We start from the raw sequence: 25,358 nt of genomic DNA, 5'->3' as shown, positions 1-25,358 counted from the left end.
ATAATGCCACAAATTTTGTAGCGAGTGCTCAACACTTGATAGAATTAAATAATAGTAACGATGTTCAGTCTCTGTTAACCCAGCGAGGGTGTACCTGGAAATTTATTACTCCTAGAGCCCCTTGGCAGGGGGGGCTGTACGAAACACTGATAGGCACAGTGAAGAGGTGTCTCTGTAAAGTACTACACCGGAAGATAATTAATTTGGAGGAATTCCATACAGTGTTAGTGGAGGCGGAGAATCATGTAAATAATAGGCTTCTCTCGTACATGAGTGATACACTTGATGCAGATGTATTAACGCCTTCTCACCTAATATGTGGAAGGAAATTGGAAGCTGCCTCTGTCTATAGAGATAATCCGGAAGAAAGTGATGAAGATTACAATGATGCGGCAGTGTTGTTTAATAAATTTAAAATGTTAAATAAAGTAATTGATCATTGGTCTAATGTGTGGTGTAAGGAATATCTTCTTACACTACGTGAACACTTTTATGGTGCGACAGAGGCAGTAAATCGACAGAACATTCAACCAGGTGACATTGTGTTAATTGATACTGAACGACATCGAACATTGTGGCCTCTGGCCAAAGTATTGACATTGTACCCAGATGCACAAGGTGTTGTTTGGAATGTCAAAGTGTTGTGTCGTGGCCAGGAAAGTTTACACACAATTAATAAATTGATTCCCTTGGAATTAAATGGTATTCAATCAAATGTAAATGAAAATCTAAGGTAAAGTTACACGAGTGATATTGAAGGTAACGCTGACCAAGTAATGCAGGAAGATGAAATTATAGTAAGACCTACTAGGAGAACAGCCACTCAAGCCAGAACCGGCTGGAATCATCTCCTAAAGGAAGGAGTAATTTGAGTCGTTTAGCAATGACCTCCGCCCGGCCGCAGTGTGGAAAATAATTTCCCAAAATTATGCTGTGTAAATATACCTGATTAATACATTACTATTGTTCTAAAGTGTATTTTAAAGAAGTGAACTGACAGGGAAGCTTTGCGCCTGCGCTGACGAGCAGGGTAAGAGACGCCATTGTTTTTGAATGTGGTACAGGCACGCTAATGTAATGTGCATAAATTTTCGTCGCTCTAGAGGTTATATTGGACTTAAAACCTCTCAAATAGGAGCCGAAATTGTTGGAATTGCAGTCCTGCACAACGTGAGAAATCAGGCGACTGGACAGGACTCCATAATTAGATGGAAACAGGTAAGTCATGTCTATGTTGTGTTGAAATTCTGGCCAGTATTTTCTTCATAAATTTAGACAGGGGGGGGGTTCTGTACATGACACACAGTAATCTCCAGACTAATTGGTAAATTCTCCTTCTGTTATGTAAATGTGGTTATGTAATCATTTATTAATTTTAACATACAGCCCACATATTTATATTAATGTTTACCATAATTCCTGGTAATGTATATTTCATTTGAAATTAATATAGGTCAAGAGTGACTTGTGGATATGATATTATTATTATTATTATTATAATCAAGGGGGAAGCGCTAAACCCGGAGGATTATACAGCGCCTGGGGGGGGGGGGATGTGGAAGGCATTCAGGCTTAATTCGGGGAACTGGAGCACAGATCCAATTCCCTAAATCAAGAGCCCCTCACCAACATCAAGGAACCTTCCTTGAGGGGTGTGGATATGATAGTAGTAGGTATCGAAGGGGGACATTTTTTTTTGTGACCTAAGTGTCCTAAAATTCCTACTTGTCTCTGTAACCTTGATAAAAAATAATTATCTTTGTTACCAATTACTGGTATGTATCTTATGTGTTACATCCAGGTAAATTTAATTTTCCACACTTGTTGGCACATCCTACATGTGTGATTCATGTTGGTACGTCATACATGTGTGATTCATGTTGGTACGTCATACATGTGTGATTCATGTTGGTACGTCATACATGTGTGATTCATGTTGGCAAGTCCTACATGTGTGATTCATGTTGGCACATCCTACATGTGTGGGTCATGTTGGCACGTCCTACTAACTAACCTACGTACCTAGTCTACTAACTAACCTACCTAGCTAGCCTACTAACTAACCTACCTAGCTAGCCTACTACTAACCTACCTAGCTAGCCTACTAACCTACCTAACTAGTCTGCTAACTAACTTACCTAGCCCACTAGCTAACCAACTAACTAACCTACCTAGCCTACTAGCAAGCCTGCCTACCTGCCTAGCCTACAAACTAACCTACCTACCTAGCCTATAGACTAACTAACCCACCTATGTAACCTCCTAAGTAACCTTCTAAGTAACTTTCTAAGTAACCTCCAAACTCAGTAACCTCCTAAGTAACCTAAGTATCCTCCTAACTAAGTAACCACCTAAGTAAGTAAATAAGTAGATACTGGAGGTAGGTAATACGGTGTGACCATCAGTGGCCCTAGGAGAGCTCGGCCGGCATTGGTGGAGTGTGGAGGTGTCTTCTGAAGGTTCCTCAGTTGTTTATTGGTGGTGTAGGCCCTGTTTAGGCTCTGCTTCACCGTCTTTCTCTTCTTGTGTGCTTGTGTTGCCATTGTCTTCTCCTTCAGGCGGTGTTGTGTGGCCCATTTATGGGGGGTTCGACTGAGATGTCGTTCGCCCCCATAGGGAGGGAACCCCCTCCTGTCTCTACTCAGTTGACAACTGTTTCACTATCGTCGGACCAAGATATAGCTAGTATGCCCCCTACTGGGATAAACAAACGGGCCCTTGAGGTTGATGACAGTGCCAGGCCTCTGTCTAGCCCAAAATGCCAACCCACCACTTGTCCAGACTATGCTCCTTCTCCTCACATTACCCCAGACGTGATGGTGGTTCTTGTGCGTCCTAAGGATGGTGGTACGCCCTTCACCAACCCATGGGACGTCACCAACGCCATCAGTGGATCTCCTTTCGGCAAGGCTTGCATAGATGGTGGTGTTCAACAACTCGGTAAGGGTGTAGCCCTACAGCTCCGACTCCATCGTAAGTCTTTTCTGGCTAGAAATTTGCCACTAAATGCTATTCATGTCCTGGCTAGGTGGAATGTTGTCTGCTGGGAGGTCCGCTCCTCAATCCTCACCACAGGTTGTTGTTATGGCAGAATTGGACCGATTTCTGCATCCCTCTCAGATGAGGAGATCCACTCAAAACTGGTTCACAGTGGAGGTGACGACTTAGGCTTTGCAGGAGGTTTGGAGCCTCTCGAATCGTCCTCCCCATCTCGTAAGGTTCGTGTATGTTTCTCTGGTGCTCTCCCAAAATTTGTGACTTTTGGCAATCTAAGGTTTCCTGTTCTTCCTTATACTTTTCCTTTACTCCGGTGTCAGAAATGTTTCCTTTTTGGGCATGGAGAGTTGTCTTGCCGTGGTAAGGTAAGATATGTGAACTGCAGCAGGTTTCACCCAGTTGTTAAAGATGGCATTACCTATACCCACCTGGCTTTGTGCTACTTCTGTAAAGGGAACCACAAGGTTACCTCCCGGTCTTGCCCGGCATATAGCCAGGCTCTTGATTTGGCAAACTCAGCCAGGGCCCAATCTCTTTCGTTCAATGAATGTAACTCCTGCTTGCGGTCCATAAAGCCAGTCACAGCCCGTCAGCCCCTGCCTCCTTCACCTCCAGTGCTCCCCACTAAGGGAGTCTCCCCAACACCAACACGGCCAGGGCACCTGTACTCTGCAGCTGTGAGGGCTAATATCCCTGTTACAAATCGGTTTGGGGCTCTTGCAGACCTCTCTTTCCCTTTAGAGGATTCCCCACCCCCGAGGCAACATCAACTCAGGGTGTTCTTGGACCTAGCTTCCATTGCGTAAGTTATTGCACATGCCCCCCTCGTCCACAATTCACGTCCTCCCATCAAGGTGGTGCAGTTCCCAAATCGACTCGTTGCTCAGAGCCCTACCCAGTTCAGGTGGACATCATACCCGACCTGGAGCCTCCCGTCTCGCAGCCGACTCCCTCCCAATTCTCCTCAACCCCAGCCTTGGCCTGTCTCCACTCCAGGACCCTTCATGTCTGAAGGTCCCATTTTTTCCCTCTCGTCTGCCTGGGCTTTATTCCTTCATTCTATCCTCCTTCTGGTGGAGGAGGTGCTACATTCTTGCTTCCAGGGCACCTCTTTTGTGACTGCAAGTCTCTCGGTTCTCCCTCGCCTTATTGGGCTGCTTAGTTCACACATGTGAATCTCTCTCACCCCTCTGTTTTTCTTCATTGGAACGCACGTTCTGTACTGGGGAAGCTTCTGGACCTTCAGAGGTATCTGGCTGAGGTACAGCCACTTGTGATGGGTCTCTCTGAGACATGGTTATGCCCTCGACATTCTCTTCCGATGTCTGGTTTCACTGTTTACGTAGGGATTGCCTTGCAGGGAGGGGAGGTGGCCTAGCTCTTCTTGTATGCAACCGACTCCAGAGTACGACCCTCTCTCTCCAAGCCTATGAGAGTGGAGTGTTGGAAACTCTGGCTGTGAGAGTTGCCTTGGGCACTCAGTGGTGCAACATACTCCTGATCTATAATCCGGGCAGGTCGGTTACACAAAGTGAATTTACCTATTACTTTGGACTACTCCATGGTTCTGCGCTTGTGATAGGAGATTTTAATGCAAGGCACCAGTTCTGGGAGCCATCCATTTCTTTGGGATCGGTGAATTCCACAGGTAGGGCCCTGTTCCAAACCCTCCTCGCATCTCACCTTTCATTGCTCACACCACCAGGTTTGGAGACTAGAGTGGATCCTTATACCGGGCGAGTTTCTACCCTGGACCTCGTTCTTGGGTGTGGGTATTTTACTACAGCTGCAGTTACAGTAGGTCCCTTCATGGGGAGTGATCATCTTCCAGTCCTTACTTCTACAAATGAAGCCTTAGCAGTGCCAGTGATGGCGGTTTGTTCATGGTGGAAAATCACCCAGGCTGGTTGGACAAATTATAATCGGGTCCTTGGTGATTACAGCCTGCCTCAGGACCCCTTGCTGGACGAAGCTGTCGTGACTCTTCAAGGGGCCATGCTTGAGGCGGGCTCGTGTTCATTCTGTCTCTCCGGGAGCTTCTCCCGTTCATGCCCCTGGGTTCCATGGTGGAATGATGAGTACCTCCGAGCAGTGAAGACGCGTTGGACAGCGTGGGCACGGTGGCAGTGCCAACCCTCTTGGACTCAGCAGTTGGCTTACCAAAGGGCAGACGCTCTTTGTCGGCTAACCCTCCTCCAAGCGAAACATGCATCCTGGGCTTTATTCTGTTCTTCTCTTTCTTTTCGCACCTCTGCCAGTCAGGCATGGGGTTTTTTCCACTCCATGTTGGGATCACGTTCTGTAAGTACTTTTTCCCTGCTGGGGGAAGGAGCGGCTCCACTCTTACCCCAGGACAAGGCTGAGACATTTGCAAATTTCTTCGGTCCTATGTTTTCTCCTCCTCCTCCTTTACCCTCTAAGGTGATCAAATGGGGCCCTCTGCCACCTGCCATACCCAAGGTTCACTGCCAGGTGCTGGCGTCTCCCTTTAGCTCCCATGAACTGCAGCGGGCCCTTTTCCAACTTTCTTCCCGCTCTTCTCCAGGGGAGGACAACTTACCCTATTCATTTATACTACATCTACCCCCATCCTGTACAGATGCTATGCTGGAGGTTTTCAATACCAGCTGGTCTATGGGTGTCTTCCCTGATATGTGGAAGTGCTCTCTTCTGATTCTGATTCTAAAGCTGGGCAAGGATGATACCCAACCGAGCTCTTACCGGCCCATTGCTTTACTAACCTGCTTGGGTAAGGTGCTGGAATGACTGATGGCTACTCGTCTCTCTTGGTGGACTGAGGAACATGGCCTCCTGCCTGATAACCAGAGTGGCTTCCGAGAGGGTCGATCCACCCTCGACCCTTTGCTTCAATTTACACAGCTAGTGCACACTTCATTTGAATGCCGGGAGTTCTTTTTGGCTGCATTTTTGGACCTACGCAGAGCATGTGACTCTGCATCACACACAGCAATTGTTTTCAAGCTGGCCCGCATGGGGCTGACAGGAGCTCCCCTCTGCTGAATGTGCAACTTTTTGCAAGGGAGGACCTTTCGTGTAGCAGTGAGTAGCACTTTGTCCTCACCCCGTCCTATATGCCGGGGAGTGCCCCAGGGATCTGTTCTTAGCCCACTCCTTTTCTCTGTCTTATTGTCGGATCTCCCTTCAATCCAGGGAGTGCATACCCTGGCATATTCGGATGATGTGGCCCTTATGTGCAGTGCCCACAGGAAACACTTCAGGATGCCCTGCAACGCATAACATCATGGGCCACCACCTGGGGTTTGGAGGTTATTGACACTAAGTCCAAGCTCTTATGCTTTACTAGATGCCAACTCCCCACTCTTCCATCAGTCTCATTGAACCAGACGCCAATCCCTTTGGTCTCCTCTCATCGTTGGTTGGGAGTCACCTTAGATGCACCTTTCTTAACATGGAAGAAACACATAGCGGCCTTGCACCTCTCGTGTGCACATCACATTGCACTTATGTGCAGGATCTCTGGCACCAAGTGGGGGACGGATCGAGATCTTCTCTATAGGTTCTATACAGCTATGGTTCACAGCAAGCTCACTTATGCGAGTGAGATGTATGGCTCAGCTTCTTCCTACTCTCTCCATCGCATAGACATTCTCCAGAATTCAGCCATCCGTAATATGCTGGGGGCATTCCCCTCCACCCCCATCGCAGCCTTGGAGGTGGAGTCGGGGATAGTCCCTCTCTCGTCGGTGAGGACAGCGAGGAACTGTTTACAACTCCATCACATGGCCTCTCTGCCTTGTACTCACCCCTGTCGCCTCTCTCCACAGATGTGGGAGACAGCCTCTGTCCCCCCACGTTTGGTTCAGCTTCCTTTGTGGCCAGAGCCCAGCGTTCCCTGACCTGCCTTACACTTCCTGCACATGTGATGACTCCCTCCCCTCTCCACTCTCCGGTCCCCCCCTGGCTGGACCTGACGCGATACATTCACCTGGATTGGCACTACAGGAACAGGGAACCCCCTCAGTTAGTTGCATTTCTATTTGAAGAGTTTCACTCTGTTACTTATGGCTCTTCATTCTCCATCTACACGGATGGCTCAGCACGGTCCTCCCCCCCTTCTACATCCTCTGCGGCCTTCTTCGCTAATCTTTTCCTGTGTCAGACGTGGCGGTTAGACCCTGCTCATTCTGTTCTGGCAGGGGAGCTCTTCGCCATTCACCAGGCTCTGGCTTTTGTCCTAGATCACATTCCCCCACAACCATTGGTTCTCTTCTCTGATTCCCAATCTTCCCTGGCACTTTTGTGCTCTGCCCGTCCACAGTCACTGTGTGTCCTTATTCGTCGGACACAATCTCTCCTCCTGCACTTCTTGCGGAGCCCAGGTTGGAGCATCTCCCTTCAGTGGGTACCCGACCATGTTGGAATCTGGGGCAATGAAGTGGCAGATCGGGCAGCCTCCCTTGCGCACACACTTCCTACTATTACCCCTCTTGCCCTGGGCCACAGTGATTTCACAAGGGCTGTTTGGAAGGGAATCCATCATCAGTGGCAAGAGGGCCTTGCACACTCCCTCTCTTCTTCGGCGTTGGGCTCTGTCCGAACTTTTAATGGCCCATGCCCTTGGACTCGCCATTCCAACCGCTCAGTGGACGTTGCACTGACTCGCCTACAAGTCGAGCACTCACGACTGGCGGCTCATCTGCACCGCCTCCGGAGGGAGGAGGCACAGAAACAAGAGGCCACAATTGGAAGTTGAAGACACAAATGAGTCAGAGAGATATTAGGAAGTATTTCTTCAGTCATAGAGTTGTAAGGCAGTGGAATAGCCTTGAAAATGACGTAGTGGAGGCAGGAACCATACACAGTTTTAAGATAAGATAAGATAAGATTTTGTTCGGATTTTTAACCCCGGAGGGTTAGCCACCCAGGATAACCCAAGAAAGTCAGTGCATCATCGAGGACTGTCTAACTTATTTCCATTGGGGTCCTTAATCTTGTCCCCCAGGATGCGACCCACACCAGTCGACTAACACCCAGGTACCTATTTTCTGCTAGGTGAACAGGACAATAGGTGTAAGGAAACGTGTCGAAATGTTTCCACCCGCCGGGAATCGAACCCGGGCCCTCCGTGTGTGAAGCGGGAGCTTTAGCCACCTGGCCACCGGGCCACCTACCAGGCCACCGGGCCAGGTTTGATGAAGCTCATGGAGCGGGGAGAGAGAGGGCCCAGTAGCAACCGGTGAAGAGGCGGGACCAGGAGCTAAGACTCGACCCCTGCAACCACAAATAGGTGAGTACAAATAGGTGAGTACAGACTCTCCTTACTGCCCGTGATGTCCCTCACAGCCTGAGATGGTGGAACACTTCCTACTGTGGTGCCCACGTTATCACTCTGCATGGACTACTCTCCGTGCGGCCTTGCGCACACTTGGGGTGCCCACTTTCACTCTACCTGTCCTCCTCAACGGGGAGGGGGTTTCCCCCACTGGACCATCAGGAGATATTGACCTGTACCTGCTCCTTCCTGCTGGCTTCAGGGCGTATCAGGGACACATAATACGTAGCTGTTAGTCAAAACATTCTTCCACTTTGGTCGAAGTTCCCTTTCCGAGCACTGGACGGCCGGGTTCGATACGGCGTATGTTGTCAGTGGCCCTAAAATCCAACACAAGAAGAAGTGGCCCTATAAAGCATCAACAATACAATGGTGTCTCCTTAACACTGGTGTTTTCTGCTGTTATGGCGCGTTATCCAGGTTAATATACCTTACTAGATAGGTCAGGGGTTGGCTTTTGATCCAGGGAGTGTGAGAGAGTTGGGTAATGAGGGTTAATAAGGGGAAAGTGAGTGAGAGACGAGGATGTTAGTCACCTGGTGAAGGCTGAGGGATACTCTCACAGGGATACTTTTTATGTGATAATCTCCCTGGGATACTTTATTGAGTATCCCAAAGATATTATTTATCTAGAATACTCTAGGATGCTTTTCAAGGAATACTTTATTAAGTATCCCAGAGAGATCATTTATCTGGGATACTTTATTGAGTATCCCAGACATATTATTTATCTGGGATACTCTAGGATGCTTTTCAGGGATACTCTCTCCGGGATACTTATCAGGATAATCTCTAGGATATTTTTTCGAAGATAATCTCTCAGGGATACTTGATAAAGTATCCTGGAGAGGTGATTTATCTATAATACTTTACAGGGATTCTCTCTGGGATACTTTTTCAAGGATACTCTCCCTGGGATAATTTATGAAGTATCTGGGATACTTTATCTTAGATACCCTCTCTCTGGGATACTTTTCAAAGATAATCTCTGGGATACTTGATCAAGTATTCCAGAGATTATCAAGTATCCCAGACAAATTATCCCTGAAAAGTACCCTGGAATACCCTTGGTCAAGTATTCCAGATAAATTATCTCTCTGGGATACTTGATCAAGTATCCCAGAGAGATAATTTATCTGGGATACTTGATCAAGGATATTCCAGGGTACTTTTCAGGGATAATTTGTCTGGGATACTTTATCAAGTACAGTCATACCCCAATACCCCGTCCTACGTCATTAATTGGTTCCAGGATCCCCCGACGTAACCCGATTTTTGACATAAACCAGACGTAGCGTCTTAAAACTGCCTTAAAATGACGACAGACGTCGTAAAACTAGCTTAAATAACTCGTGAAAGAATATAACCATTGCTTAACTTTAAAAAACACTAAAAATATATTTTAATTACACAGTGGACCCCCGGTTAATGATATTTTTTCACTCCAGAAGTATGTTCAGGTGCCAGTACTGACCGAATTTGTTCCCATAAGGAATATTGTGAAGTAGATTAGTCTATTTCAGACCCCCAAACATACACGTACAAACGCACTTACATAAATACACTTACATAATTGGTCGCATTCGGAGGTGATCGTTATGCGGGGGTCCACTGTATTTTTAAAGAATAATGAACACAAAAAAATTATGATGCAGGTGATGTTGGTGAGGGACATAAAGTCGGACGTAATGACGTTCGCTGAACTGAAATTTACTCCAGAAAAGTGACGTAAAGGCGAATTTGTTGGCCAAAATGACATAAAGTGGAATATGTCTGTATACCAGAGAGATTTTATGTAGCATACTTTATCTGGGATAATCTCTCTCTAGGATAATCATCCTACGTAATTAAGACAGCAATACTACACTATGTTAAACACAACCAGTTTTCATCCTGTTCTGTTCCTGTTCTCCTTCCATCAACTCCCACACATAATTGGTAACACATTTTATCCTATTCTGTTTCTATTGTAACAAAAATACATTGCTGTATCTTCACCATCAATTCAGCAGTGCTGTATGACCCTTACAGGTTTATTGCTCAGTTATGATTATAATAATCACCATTTACTCAGTCTGCAAAACTAAAGAACATTGAATAATTTTGAATCAGTAACATTGTAGTAATGGTACCATTTGTTCATTAACTTCCTTTATTATTGTTATATCAAGAAGTTTAAGCAACAGAAGTCCAGAGGTTATATATTATTGTACTTATGATTTTACTTAACCCGTAAACGGTCCAAGGGTATATATACGTTTTTACCGCTAGTGTCCCAAACGTATATGTACGTTTTATTTTCCTGCCTTCAGATTTGGCATGATTGGCCTGAGATGCCTTGTCAGCATACAATGGGTCCTAACACTCAATGTGCACGGTATTAAAAGAATCTGGGACCACTTAGTTTCTTGTGGGAGCACCAGTTCAAATGAGCGCCAGCTAGAGCAAACAGCATAGCAAACACCTGGGATTCACTGATTTCATGTAGTATTAACTCTCCCATTTTAAGAGGAAAGTGATTTTAACCCCGAGTTTAGTGGCTTTGAGTTGGATGTGGCCATAAGTGTTTAGTTAGTTTTATCTTTATTATGCACCCCATACCCATCCTGTGGGCGATAGTCAAAAGATTACAGAGGTTCATAATGGATCCAGGGACTGGGCCTCAAAGTTTTGATAGCTGAGCAAGTTACAAAGGTAATGAATTCACAATTTATAAAGGTAATGAAATCACAATTTACAAAGGTAATGAACTTCAGGTAGGTCTGGTCACAATCATGACAAGTTACAAAGGTATTTACAGATTACAGAGGTACATAATGGGTCCAGGGACTGGGCCCCAAAGTTTTGATGGCTGAACTAGGTACAAAGGTAATGAACTCACAAGTTACAAAAGTAATGAATACTGTAAGTATGCCCGTAAGTGGTCGATGAAATATCAAAAAAATCTCGATAATAACCCACATGCAACATTTGTGCAACGCCCTTTCAGAATGTCTTATAGCCTATGCCCTATGTCTGACTGGCTGGCTGGCTGGCTGGCTGACTGGGTGATTGGCTGGCTGGCAGGCTAGCTGGCTGGCTGGCTGACTGGGTGATTGGCTGGCTGGCTGGCTGACTGGGTGATTGGCTGGCTGGCTGACTGGGTGATTGGCTGGCTGGCAGGCTAGCTGGCTGGCTGGCTGACTGGGTGATTGGCTGGCTGGCCGGCTGCTGGCGTCCTGGCTCTATCTCCGTTTGTCTGTCTGTATATATGTCTATTTCTGTCTGTCTCTCTGCCTCTATCTCTGTCTCTATCTTTCTCTGTCTCTGTCTATCTCTTTCTATCTGTCTCTGTCTATCTGTATCTTTCAGATACACATAAATACAAATATATATAGTGTAAATTACCTAGGATAACCCAAAAAATCCAGACAAAGTGCTATACTCTGCTTGAAGATGTGAGTAAACGTGATGACGCAGTCTTGTGGCTCTCTCTGAGACAGAAAGATAGACGGATAGACAGATAGACGGGGAGCTTGACAGACAGACAAATAGACACAGACATGTTTGTGTACCAGCGAAAACAAAGGGAGGGCCGATGCTCATCAAATGTGACCTCTAATCTTTTCTTATCAAGTGTTATCACTGCACCCTCGAGTATGCTCATCAAACGTCAGCTCTTATCAGATGTTATCTCATCATGTCACTGTCAGGGTGGACTTTGTTTTTCATGCTTCAAGAGAACTTATTATTACCTATTATTATTATTATTATTATTATTATGTATTCTTCTTCTTCTTCTTCTTCTTCTTCTTCTTCTTCTTCTTCTTCTTCTTCTTCTTCTTCTTCTTCTTCTTCTTCTCCTTCTCCTTCTCCTTCTCCTTCTCCTCCTCCTCCTCCTCCTCCTCCTCCTCCTCCTCTGAGGCGTTGCTAGAGTTGGTGTCACCTGGGGTGGTATCATTGGTGTCACCCGAGGCAGTATCATTGGTGCCACCCGAGGCAGTATCATTGGTGCCACCCGGGGCAGCATCTTTGGTGTCACCCCCATGAAATCCAAGGGCGGGGGGATAGGGGTGGTAAACTCCAGTTACATCACTGCTGCATGACCAGCGACTAATGTTTAGCAGTGAGAACCTTTAAAGGCCATAAAGCGAACTTTATTAATGATAAAATAAATAATCGTACTAATATTGAGGAAACATAAACTCAAATACCACTTTGAGTATAGGCAACAGATCCTACATTTATTCATTTTCAACAATGAAAAAAAAAAAACTGAAAAATGAATAAAAACTATAGTTCCGATTTAACCTTGAGTACAGTTAACATCTCAAAGAATCTGGTATTTAATTTCCTTGCCTTCAAACCTGCAAAATCGTCTATCACATCAAAATCAATGATTTTCCCTATATAAGCCTATTTGTACTATGTAATCCTATAATAAGCTATATAAAAACGAAGAATTTTTCTCTTAGGTTGCTGCAGCATGGTTTTGGTCATTAGTGTTACCTTCTTTAGAGGCTCTATGGTGTCACCCCCTAAATGGTGTCACCCAGGGCGCCCCCCCCCTGCCCCCCTTACGATGCCTCTGCTCCTCCTCCTCCTCGGCTTCATATCTCTGTAAGTACTCACCCTAAATTTCTTTTATCCTATAACACTTAGAAAAATGTGCTCTTTATTTTCATTAAAAAAAAAAAAGATTTTTATATTTTTCAAAATATTCAGGGCACTGGGGTAGTAAATGTATACGTTTTGGACCGTTTATGGGTTAACTGAACAAGAACATCTACTAAATCGTAAGTAACATTTTTGTTTTAGGATTAGTTCGCTTGAAATTAATTTCAAAATTAGTGGCTTTCTTATATGCCTAATAATAATATAATAATAATAATAATCTTCTACAAGTACAGCCTCTCCTCACTTAATGACGGAGTTACGTTCCTGAGACCATGTGGTTAAACGAATTCGTCACTAAGTGAGGAGCATACTATAATGGCAGTGAGTTTGTGTCAGCCATCTTTCATATTGTTTTAATGTCACCTTTGCACCATTCATAACATTTCTGGTATATTTTGAAATGTTTATATAGTAGTGTACTGTATATTGAAATAAACAGAATAGAGGAAATCAGCTCTAATATACATTATTTAGGTATAAATGCTGGTCAGAGAGCCCATAAACGAGTATGTCACTAAGTGAGGAGAGGCTGTACATGATACAACTTATGCAGACCATAACTGACGTCAGTGACATACTATAAAGAAAGTTCCTGGTTATGCAGAGTATTTCCTACAACTTAGGTCAGTTTTGTCCCCAGGATGCCACCCACACCAGTCCACTAACACCCAGGTACCTACTTACTGCTAAATGAACAAGGACAGCAGGTGTCTTAAGGAAACATGCCCAGTGGTTATTACATGTTCAAACCCCATCCGTTCCATGTTTTTTTTTTATATCGTCAGACTTAATTGAGTGATTCAGAAAATAACCAGACAGTATGGTTACGAGCCTAATCCAGAAATATTGGCTTTTTGGTATCTTGTTTAATAACTCCAGTGATTGTATATTTACCCAGAGGGTGTTTTGGGGGTCAGCACCCTCGGCTTTGTGGTTGATCAGGGCCTGATCAAACAGGCTGTTACTGCTGGTTGCATGCAATCCAGCATAGGAATCACAGCTTGACTGGTCAGATACTGACTTTGGTATCTGTCCAGTTCCCTCTCAGAGACAGCCAGGGGTCTATTGATAATCCCCCTTATGTGTACTGGGAGGCTGTTGAACAGTCTTGGGCCCCTGCCACTTTTTGTGTTATTTCTGTGCACTCAAATCACTCCTGTTGAGTCTTCTGATTTCATAGGTTGGTGATTTCTGTGTGCAGATTTGGGGCCAGTAATTACTGAAATGTGTTAATTGGGGGTCTGTTAATTATAGGTTTTAGTATATATATTAATACTGTACTAATAGAGTTTTATGCTAGTATCATACTCTACTATTATTAATATTCCTTCATTTTTCTAGGACAAATGAAGAACGATCCCCAGCTTGCAGTCTGTAGCTGTCAAACATGGCAGTTCCCGGCATCAACACAGAAGAGCCTCAAGTGGCACTCAGTCAGGATTTAAGGAGCCAGACTGTGCTACCCATCCACATGGCTCAGGAATGTACCGAGGCTCCAAGATGGCCTTGTGACTCCGTCTATGTGGCAAATTATTTTGAGGAACCTACCTCGAGGCATGTCGGCGAACAGCCGGGCCTACCGACAGGCCCGAGTAGCAAACTAGCGAGAGTTCACCTGTGTAAATCTCCCACTTCTAACCATGAGTGTAATAAATACAGTGGACCCCCGCTTAACGATCACCTCCCAATGCGACCAATTATGTAAGTGTATTTATGTAAGTGCATTTGTACGTGTATGTTTGGGAGTCTGAAATGGACTAATCTACTTCACAGTATTCCTTATGGGAACAAATTCGGTCAGTACTGGCACCTGAACATACTTCTGGAATGAAAAAATATCGTTAACCGGGGGTCCACTGTATTTTGTAATATGCCTGGGGATGGGAAGAACAGCTCTAGGAGCACCAAAGTAACAAGTCTGCTACCATCACATACATTAGCAATGTCTGCCTCTTTTAACAAGTCATATTTCAGCTCTGGTCCTGAAAAACAATCAAAAAGTGCTGGTTTGACTCCAGAGAGTGAAACATCCGTCAAAACAAAAATGTTGGGTTTATGGAATAACATCAGATAGGGTGAGTGGTAATGGTGAGTTATAATGGTGAAGCATAATGGTGAATGGTAATGATGAGTACATGTATATGGATCATAATGTTTGAGTCATTGTATTTGGCATAGTGACATAAATGATAATATACTATATAGAAAGTCCATGTTTATACAGAGCATTTCCTAGAAACTCGGTTAAGTTTGTCCCTTGGAAGCAACTTGCACCAGTCCACTAACACCCAAGTACCTAATTACTGCTATGTAAACAGGGACAGCAGGTGTCTTAAGGAAACATGTCCTGATGTTTCCAGCTGTACCGGAGGCTGAACCCCGCACCTGTGTGTGTGAGCTGAGTGCGCTACCAATCCAGCTACAAGGCACCTTAATAGTAATAATGCATGTATTTGTTTCTACATTAACCCTTTGACTGTTTCAGGCCCCTCTCTGAAACTGTCATTCTATGTCGCTCAATTTTTGAAAAAAAAAAAAAAAAATTTTCTTATGAAATGATAGAGAATCTTTTCCCGATGGTAATGACACCAAAAGTTCGAAATTTGGTCGAAAACTCGTGGAATTATGCTCCCGCGAAGTTAGCGGTCTCGGTGACATATGCGTATCGGCGATTTCGCCGACTTTGAGCCCAATTTTCAGCCAATTCCATTGTTCCAGTTGACCAAACTCATAGCTATTTCTTTAGAACTCCATTTTATCTATCAGCTGAGTACAAGAAACCTCCCATTTACTAATTTGGACTACCCAATATGGTGGTCAGAAATTGGCAATTTGGCCAATTTCACGCAAAATAAAAAAGATGCCAATTTCAAAATAGGGTCCAGAATAAACAAGGTAGACATTCGTGGCACTAAAATAACATATGCTCTGTTCATTAGTCACATCTCTAGGCCCCTCTTATATTATTATTGCTTTCTATTTTGATTTTTTATTCATACAAAAAAATACAAAATTTACTGTTATGCAGACGACTGCATTATTGTAAAAATGGTATAAATAATATCAGTGCACTAGTGAAAGAATATTAGACTCCCCAGTTGACGTGTATTGGACGTGTGGTGTGATTTATTTACTCCTGAACATTGGTAAAAATCGAACATTTCCGCTACTTTGAGCTCAGTTTCAAGGTCGTTTTCATCGTAAAAGTAATGAAAATCATCTCTATTTCTGTAATATGTTTTCCATTTTATCACCTAAGACCATGAAAACGCGAATACAACGATAAATACTATACGAAAATACACCTCAAAGTCGGCGTTTTATTCCAAAAAAACGATCAGAGTTTTTTTTTTCTCATTACGCAATGTGTGCTGCAGGATTTTTTTTATGTGGTGCACACTGACCACACAGACCCATTCTCTCACATGTGGGCCTACCAGCTTTCTCCCACTTGATTTGAAGCCGATAGAATTATTGAGTATATATACGTCAGAAACATTGGCTCGTAAGACGTATTTATACGTCGAAAACAGTCAAAGGGTTAAGTGATTACACTGAGAGTAATGTTTAAAAAGTAACTGATTTTGTATATTAACTAATTTAATATATTAAGTGATAGTAAATTAATGCTTCAAGGGTTTGCAACCTACAGAAAAAAAGCCGCCTTTCTTACCAGTATTTATCAAGAAAAAGTTTATCTTGTAAAATAATAGAGAATCTTTTCTAAAAGTTAATGACACTGAAATGTAAAGTTTGATGTAATAGAGATTTATGCAAGCACAAATGTTGAAGTTTGGGAGCACTTTGAGTCCAATTTTTGGTTTATTCCTGTATTGAAATCCATGCAATGGTCAGCTGTTTTTCTGATATATCTTGTGTACAGTGCATTAATCACAAGAAACTGAGCATTTGCCATCGGAACTACCCTGTTAAGTACTAAGGAGTTGGTAGTAATGGAGTATCGTTCGGTAAAAGAATTCATTGCTAAGCGAGAAGCATACTGTGATGGTAGTGGGTTTGTGTCAACCATCTTTGATATTGTTTTAATATCACCTTTGTATCATTCATAACATTTCTGGTATATTTTTAAATGTTTATACAGTAGTTTACTGTACAGTGGACCCTCAACTAACGGCGGCATCAAGTAATGGCAAATTCATCTGACAGCGCTCTTTGGCATAAAAAATGGCTTTACCAGTGACGAAAAATTCATCTAACGGCGTTCGTCCAGAACATGTCCATGCGGTGGGAGCGCAGCCTGAGCAGGCCCAGCCACTCCAAGACTCAGTGTGCCGTTGTTTACAAGCTCTTGCAGTCGATTCCACGTGTGCCTGCCATATATTTTTTATTATTCCAGTGTTTTTAGTGCTTGTAACTGCTAAATAAGCCACCATGGGCCCCAAGAAAGCTTCTGTTGCCAAGCCTGTGTTAAAAAGGGTGAGAATTACGATGGAAATGAAGAAAGAGATACCTAATTGAAAAATACGAGAGTGGAGTGCGTGTGTCCGAGTTGGAAAGGCAATACAACAAATCCCATTCAACCCTCAATACTATCTTTGCAAACAGAAAGGCAATCAAGGAAGATATTGTTGCAAAAGGTGCAAGTATGTTTTCAAAACGGAGGCTGCAAATAATTGAAGAGGTAGAGAGACTGTTACTGGTATGGATAAACGAAAAATAATTATCAGAAGATAGTGTTTCTCAGTTTATAATTTGTGAAAAGGCAAGGCAGTTGCATGATGATCTCATTAAGAAAATGCCTCAAAATAGTGATGATATTGATGAAGTGATGGAGTAAATGATGGTGAAAGTTTTTTTTTTTCGGGCCACCCTGCCTTGGTGGGAATCGGCCAGTGTGATAATAAAAAAAATAATAATAAAGGCTGGTTTGAGAGATTTAAGAATCGTAGTGGCATACACAGTGTGGTAAGGCATGGCGAGGCAGCCAGTTCAGACAAAAAAAGCGGCTGAAAAATATGTGAAGGACTTTAAGGAATATATAGAAACTGAAAACTTAAAACCTGAACAAGTGTTTAATTGTGACGAAACAGGTCTGTTTTGGAAGAAAATGCCAAACAGGACCTACATTACTCAGGAGGAAAATGCACTGCCAGGACATAAGCCTATGAAAGACAGGCTGACATTAATGTTGTGTAATAATGCTAGTGGTGATTGCAAAGTGAAGCCTTTATTGATGTATCACTCTGATACTCCCCGAGTGTTTAGGAAAAACAATATCATCAAGGGTAATTTATGTGTGCTGTGGAGATCAAACAGTAAGGCATGGGTCACTAGGGTATTTTTCTTGGACTGGTTTTATGGTGTGTTTGGCCCCACTGTGACAAAATACCTCCAGGAAAAGAAATTGCCACTCAAGTGCCTCCTGGTAATGGACAATGCTCCTGTTTATCCTTACGACTTGCAGGAGGACATTGCAGTTGAGTTTGGTTTTGTTAAAGTAAAGTTTTTGCCTCCTAATACAACTGCTCTCCTCCAGCCCACGGACCAGCAGGTCATTTCAAACTTCAAAAAACTCTACACAAAAACAGTGTTTCAAAAGTGCATTGAAGTGACCTCAGACACTCAGTCGACCCTAAGAGAGTTTTGGAAAGATCACTTCAATAACCTCAGCTGCATAAACCTTATAGGTAAGGCTTGGGAGGAAGTGACTAAGAGGACCTTGAACTCTGCTTGGTGGAAACTGTGTCCACAGTGTGTACAAGAGAGGAATTTTGATGGGTTTGGGGCTAACCTTCTGGAGCTTATGCCCGTAGTGGAAGCTATTGTGTCATTGGGGAAGTCCTTGGGGTTGGAGGTTTGTGACGAAGATGTGGAAGAGTTGATGCAGAACAACGAGGAAGAACTAACCACTGCAGATCTGCAAGAGCTTCAGGTGCAACAGCAATGGATCACATCTCAGGAATGTTCTTCAGAGGAGGAGGAAGAGAGATGGAGGAAGATGACTTCATCAAGGATTAAGGAAATGTGTTCAATGTTTACAAGGGCACAAGCATTTTTGGATGACTTTTATCTTGTCACAGAAGTTGCAAACCGTATTGGCAGCATGTACAATGACACTCTTGTGTCCCATTTTAGGGAAATCCTAAGGGCACGTGAGAAACAGAGCTCTCTGGAAAGATATTTTGTGCAACAGGGGTCCAGTGACTCTCAAGCTGGTCCTAGTGGCATTAAAAAACCAAGAAGGGAGGTAACCCCACCAAAGGACTTAGTGCCTCAAGTCTTTATGGAAGGAGATTCCCCTTCCAAACAATAAAACGCCTGCATCTTCTGTCCTACCATCTCATCACTCATCAACAACTCCACAATAAAGGTAAGTGGCATTTAATTATTGTTTATTTTGCATGTTCCAGTCGTTTTTGTGTAGGAAAATGTATATTTCATGTAAAAAATATTTTGTTTAATACTTTTGGGTGTCTGGAATGGATTAATTCTATTTCCATTATTTATGAGGAAAATTAATTCGACCAACGGCAAATTCGACTAACGGCTAGCTCTCTGGAACGAATTAATGCCGTTGGTCGAGGGTCCACTGTATATTGTAATAAACAGAATAGAGGAAATCAGCTCTAATATACATGTATGCATACTGGTCAGAGAGCCTGTTGTAAGTCCGAGTCGTCGGTAAACAAGTAGTATGTCGCTAAGTGAGGAGAGGCTGTAGAACACTTGCTCTACATTTTCAATCAATCCTCACACCAAAAATAAATGATATTTTTATATCTTGGTTATAAACCATTGCCAAGAATGTTTATTGGTGGTTTATGCTGTTGCAGTAATTTTAGCAGACCCTGACCCACAATGTCCCAAGCCAGTGCCTATTTTTCACATGCCTCTGCCTGTGTATTTTAACCTCTCATTAACCTTCACCCACCCTGTCGCACATGTCCTCAACCTCCTCCTGGCCATATGTCAGAGGGTAGGATGGCTCTGGACTGACACCTTCACCCAACATCAGGCTTTCGCCCATCTCTCACAGTTGCCCTCAACCCACATCCCCCACCATGCTTGTACCCAGCTCTCTGCCAAATGCCTGCATATTATCAAGGTCATATCCTCACCTGCCTGTCTGTACCCATGTTGCAGTGCCAGATGGTATGCACAGTGTGTGAAGAAAACACGGGATGGCAGCGAGAGCCACTTTCAGCCCTTTGTTCATACCTTCACCCGCCCTCTTCCCACCCGGTAGGTTGCTCACTCCCACCTAGTAGCTTGCCCTCTCCCACCCAGTAGTTTGCCCTCTCCCACCCAGTAGCTTGCCTGCTCCTACCCAGTAGCTTGCCCTCTCCCACCCTCTATCATACCAGACAATGGGCTGGGCTCTAGGTTCACTATGAGGCAGAGGGAAAAGATTGTGGCACATGCCACATTCCCCCTACATGTACTCGACCATGTTAAGTGATGTTTATGGCATTTCCTCCGAAAATATGCCGCAATTTTGCAAAATGCGTTAACGGATGGTGCATTATCTGATGGTCTACTGTATATTTCCCAGTTAAAATGGTGTATGTTTTTATTTTGCATCATAAATGGGACACATTGCCTAAAGCTTGTAATATGAATGTAAGTTTAATCCAACAAAAGTTATCTTAGGTCAGATTCAAGTAATTTAATGTTAATATCATTGATATGAGGTGGGGGGTAAACAAAAGGGCGTAAGTAACATGCCGGCCAAAAATGCTCATTATTACATTGTTTGCCATGGACTGTGCTTGTCTTGTGGTGGAGGTGGGAAGCAAGATTGCTAGTGCAATTTTGCAATGTTTGCAAGGTGTAAAATTGCCTTGAATGATGAAATAGTTGATGTTTGAACAGTATATCTGTGATGCATACATTGTTTGGCTGTCAGTTAAAGGTCAGGAAGTGTTCTGAAGTCAGATTCCAGTATACAGTGGACCCCCGCATAACGATCAGCTCCCAACTCAACCAATTATGTAAGTGTATTTTTGTAAGTGCTTTTGTAGGTGTATTTTTGGGGGTCTGAAACGGACTAATCTAATTCACAATGTCTCTTGGGGGAACAAATTCGGTCTATAACAGCACCCAAACAGACTTCTGGATTGAAATAATATCGTTAAGCGGCGGTCCACTGTACTTTGACATCCAACACATCTTGGCAGATTTGTTTACCCGGAGTTTACCTGGAGAGAGTTCCAGGGGTCAACGCCCCTGTGGCCCGGTCTGTGACCAGTCCTCCTGGTGGATCAGAGCCTGATCAACCAGGCTGTTGCTGCTGGCTGCACACAAACCAACGTACAAGCCACAGCCCGGCTGCATTATAAAAGAAAGCTAATGGAATTATAAAAGATTTTAATTGTTATTATTTTTATAAAGTATGGCAACAATTAGTTAAAAGTTTGAGCTTATAATATGTAGAAATCGTGACTGAAAAATCTACATTTGCATCATGTTAGGTATACATATGTCAAAGTTATACACATCAGGTATTGAAATAGTTTATGAAAGATTATTTAAATTATGCAGATATTTTCATTAGTTTATTAGTTTTGACTTGCAAATTGTTAATACGTTTTTGTCAGTTTAAAATTATTATTTTTGTTTACTTGTGGTGCCTCATATCCTGTTTCAATTAGAATTTTATGTTGATAGATTTTTGTCCATCTGTTAGTTAAAAAAAATTCACTGTGCTTAATTGGGAAAATGACTGACTGTCTTGCTTAGTAGGCTTAAATCTGTAGGATTACTGTGGTTACCAATGATAAGTAGGAGATTACAGTCTGGATTTTTTTCAGGTTGGGCGGTTAATCTCAAAAGAAATTTTTCCCGGGATTCCCCCATGTACCTGCTGGGATGTGTCTATCATAAATGTTTAGGTGAAGACGAAGATAATTGAGAGGAAGGTAATGTAATATTTTTGTAGTCGAAGAATAATATAAATCGTGATATAGATCAGTTCAAAAAATGCTCATTTATTTATAAGTAGGTTATGATAGGTGTGTGGTTTATAGTGTGAAAAATGTACAGTTTATTGGAGGAAATGTTGAGCCACGAGTGTCTTCTTCAGTCTAGTACAGAGGTAACTAAGAAACAAGTACAGTGGACCCCCGGCTTACGATATTATTTCATTCCAGAAGTATGTTCAGGTGCCATTACTGAGCGAATTTGTTCCCATACGGAATATTGTGAATTAGATTAGTCCATTTTAGACCCCCAAACATATACGTACAAACGCACTTTCATAAATACACTTACATAATTGGTTGCATTGGGAGCTGATCGTAAAGCGGGGGTCCACTGTATATATGGTGGCACATGTGTCTAATTTAAAAAGTGATGATTTATTCATCAGTAGGTTATGATAGCTGTGTGGTTTATAATGTCTGAGATTCCAAAATAGCAAAATGTTTGGAATTGACCAATATTGTCTTATTAATGTTTTGATTGTAGAGGTTGAGAGGCATGGTATGGAGGCCTTGAAGGAGCACTTCCACAGTCTAGTGTGGTGCACATACCGGCGACAGTTTGCCACTGACTGTGGCTGGAGCTTAAGGACAGGACAGATGATGCTGGCTCATTCTCTCATCCGACACTTTCTCACCAGAGGTAAACTAATTATTCAGTCTCTTTACTGGATTTGACAGACAAATTAATTGAGTGATTAATTACTGAAATAGTTTAAATGAAGTGATAATGGACCAGTTTCCTTGCTCACCTTGTAAAGTAAACACTCGTATAACAGACTTTTAAAAATGTGGTCAAAATTCCGAGTAAATTGTACTTTTAGTTATTTTTTATGTTCGTGCGAGTATACCCAAATTGTGTAACAAGTACGTACTATGTTAGGTATATAGTAGAGTGCATTTTATTGTAGTTTTTTTTTTATTTTCTTCAAGTCGGCCGTCTCCCACCGAGGCAGGGTGACCCAAAAAGAAAGAAAATGCCCAAAAAAGAAAATACTTTCATCATCATTCAACATTTTCACCTCACACATAATCACTGTTTTTGCAAAGATGCTCAGAATACAACAGCTTAGAAGCATATACAGGTCCTCCATCACAAATCCAGCATCATTGGGACCTGTAGTGTGCCGGATTACAGAGTGGTTAGGTTAGAATACACTTAATAAAATTAACCAACTTGACTTACACAAAGTTCATTGAACATCGGCAAAAATCGAACATTTCCGATAATTTGAGCTCAGTTTCAAGGTACTTTTCATCCTGAAAGCAATCAAAATCATGTCTATTTCTGTAATATATCTTCCATTATATCAAATGAGCCCCAAAAAACAAGAATACAACCCTAAAAAAACCATACGAAAATATACCGCAAAGAGGCGGCTAATGGCTGAGAAGCGAGCTCCCTTATTTATCGTCCGTCTTTTTTATTTTTGGTGTACATTAAGAAGCATCTTTCCATCATACATTGCACAAGTTTCAATGAGATAACTCAACAAACAACTGAGAAAATAATCTTTACTAAAAATCATGTATGGCAAGACCAAGCCAGGTATTGAAAATAAGTCACCTTGTCTGACTTTTTTGGGTTATCCCAGGTTCTCTATACATAGGCTGCTATGTAGGATAATGTATGTAACTGTATTTGCGTATACCTGAATGCTACAAAAAACGCGATATCTAATAATAAGAGAGATCTCCAGTGAATACTAGAAAGGACTGCCCTTCTAGCATCCAGCCTGTTACTGGGTTTTCGTAACAATTAGTCAGTATCCTGGTCCAATTATCCATTAGAATTCAATAAGAATTAATAGTGCTTCAGGATTACAACTGGTAGACTACTAACTAAAGAAATTAAAATTGAATAAGTTTATTAATAACAATAAAGATGTCTAGGCATATAATATCAAAGTAAATTAAAGTAATCAATTGAATATAATACAAGTTGCTACACTTCTCTCATGTACAGTAGTATTGTGCTGAAGGCACATATCACATCTTTATGGGTTTTAAGTACCGTCTGGTACATTGTTAGCATTTAATAACATAATACACCTACCATCCGACTTACGACCTGCTCGACTTACGACCACTCGACTTACGACCGTGTTTTTTATGCCAAATTTCTGGGAAATAAACAAGTATTTGTGTTGTACACAGTGTTTATCCTAAACCTTACTGTATAAAATACAGTACTAACAACATAAAAAGTAAAGTAAAACATTAAATATCAAAATAAAACAATAAAATAAAGTCATTACAAAAATGTTTTGTTGATATTCAGTAGTAAAGTTCGATTTACGACCATTTCGACTTACGACTGGTTTCTCGGAACCGAACTCGGTCGTAAGTCGGATGGTAGGTGTACTAATATATACAAGTAAGTATGTGTGTGTAGGTTGGTAGACAGCAACCACCCAGGGAGGTACTACTGTCCTACCAAGTGAGTGTAAAATGAAAGCCTATAATTGTTTTACATGATGGTAGGATTGCTGGCATCTTTTGTCTGTCTCATGAACATCCAAGATTACAGGTACGTCTTGCTACTTCTACTTACACTTAGGTCACACTACACATACATGTACAATCATATATATACACACCCCTCTGGGTTTTCCTCTATTTTCTTACTAGTTCTTGTTCTTGTTTACTTCCTCTTATATCCATGGGGAAGTGGAACAGAATTCTTCCTCCGTAAGTCATGCGTATTGTAAGAGGCGACTAAAATGCCGGGAGCAAGGGGCTAGTAACCCCTTCTCCTGTATAGATTACTAAATTTAAGAAGAGAAACTTTTGTTTTTCTTTTTTGGGCCACCCTGCCTCGGTGGGATACGGCCAGTTTGTTGAAAAAAAAAAAAGTATATGTGTAAGTGCTCTTAAGTAGTTTGCTATGTCTCAAAACTCGACTAGACTTAACCAGTGACTGACTAAAAGTCCTCACATAAACTAACTTCTTGACCAACCTGGCAATCAGAACAGCTTGCGTGAACAATAAAACGACTAATAAGCCGAACAGCAATATAACAAGCAACAGCAACACAGAATCAGGAACAAGGAGATAATATAACGACACTAAGTAGGGACCATCTGCAGATCCTCCACAAAAGTCACAAAACTCCCATAATACTGAATCTAAGTTCAGCATAAGAAAATCCCCGACTGTGACAGTACACAGATGCCAGTACAAATTAGGTCAGAAGCTACAGCTCAGGACCTGAGTTACTCAGAGTGACTGTCAGCAGGAGATGTTGGCTTGAGGGCATATTAAGGACAGTTATTAGTGAACATGCTGGCACTTTGGTCGAGGTTTGTTTTGTGAGTGCTGGAGGGCAGGGCTTGATACGGCACACGGTGTCAGTGGTCCTATAAACCCTAACAATAATAACAAGAACCTGAGTAAAGGCAGACTGACTTGTGTGTTGTCCTTATTAAAATCCGACAGACAGACAGACGCT

The 25,358-nt window shown here is 42.6% G+C and overlaps 1 protein-coding gene across 5 annotated transcripts; it reads left to right on the top strand.

Moving 5' to 3' along the window:
- Positions 1-8,636: 8,636 nt before the first annotated feature.
- On the top strand, positions 8,637-23,556 carry LOC128704776 (tigger transposable element-derived protein 1-like). Of its 5 annotated transcripts, XR_011391304.1 has the most exons (6): positions 8,637-8,731; positions 12,766-12,910; positions 14,309-15,042; positions 15,286-15,404; positions 21,739-21,846; positions 22,394-23,556. XR_011391304.1 is itself a non-coding variant. In XM_070080912.1 (2 exons), exon 1 carries the CDS (start codon positions 17,901-17,903, stop codon positions 19,239-19,241), a length of 1,341 nt encoding a protein of 446 aa, XP_069937013.1. In that variant the 5' UTR covers positions 16,031-17,900; the 3' UTR covers positions 19,242-21,846; positions 22,394-23,556. The 5 variants fall into 5 exon arrangements, 1 of the variants encoding a protein (XP_069937013.1); XR_011391305.1 differs by lacking the exon at positions 15,286-15,404 and having other exon boundaries at positions 14,309-14,668; XR_011391303.1 differs by having other exon boundaries at positions 14,309-15,404.
- Positions 23,557-25,358: the final 1,802 nt, after the last annotated feature.

The sequence above is a fragment of the Cherax quadricarinatus genome, unplaced genomic scaffold (genome assembly GCF_038502225.1).
Source record: "Cherax quadricarinatus isolate ZL_2023a unplaced genomic scaffold, ASM3850222v1 Contig1237, whole genome shotgun sequence".
NCBI lineage: Eukaryota > Metazoa > Arthropoda > Malacostraca > Decapoda > Parastacidae > Cherax > Cherax quadricarinatus.
Note: the sequence above shows the minus strand (reverse complement) of the source record. Positions and strands in the feature narration are given on the sequence as shown.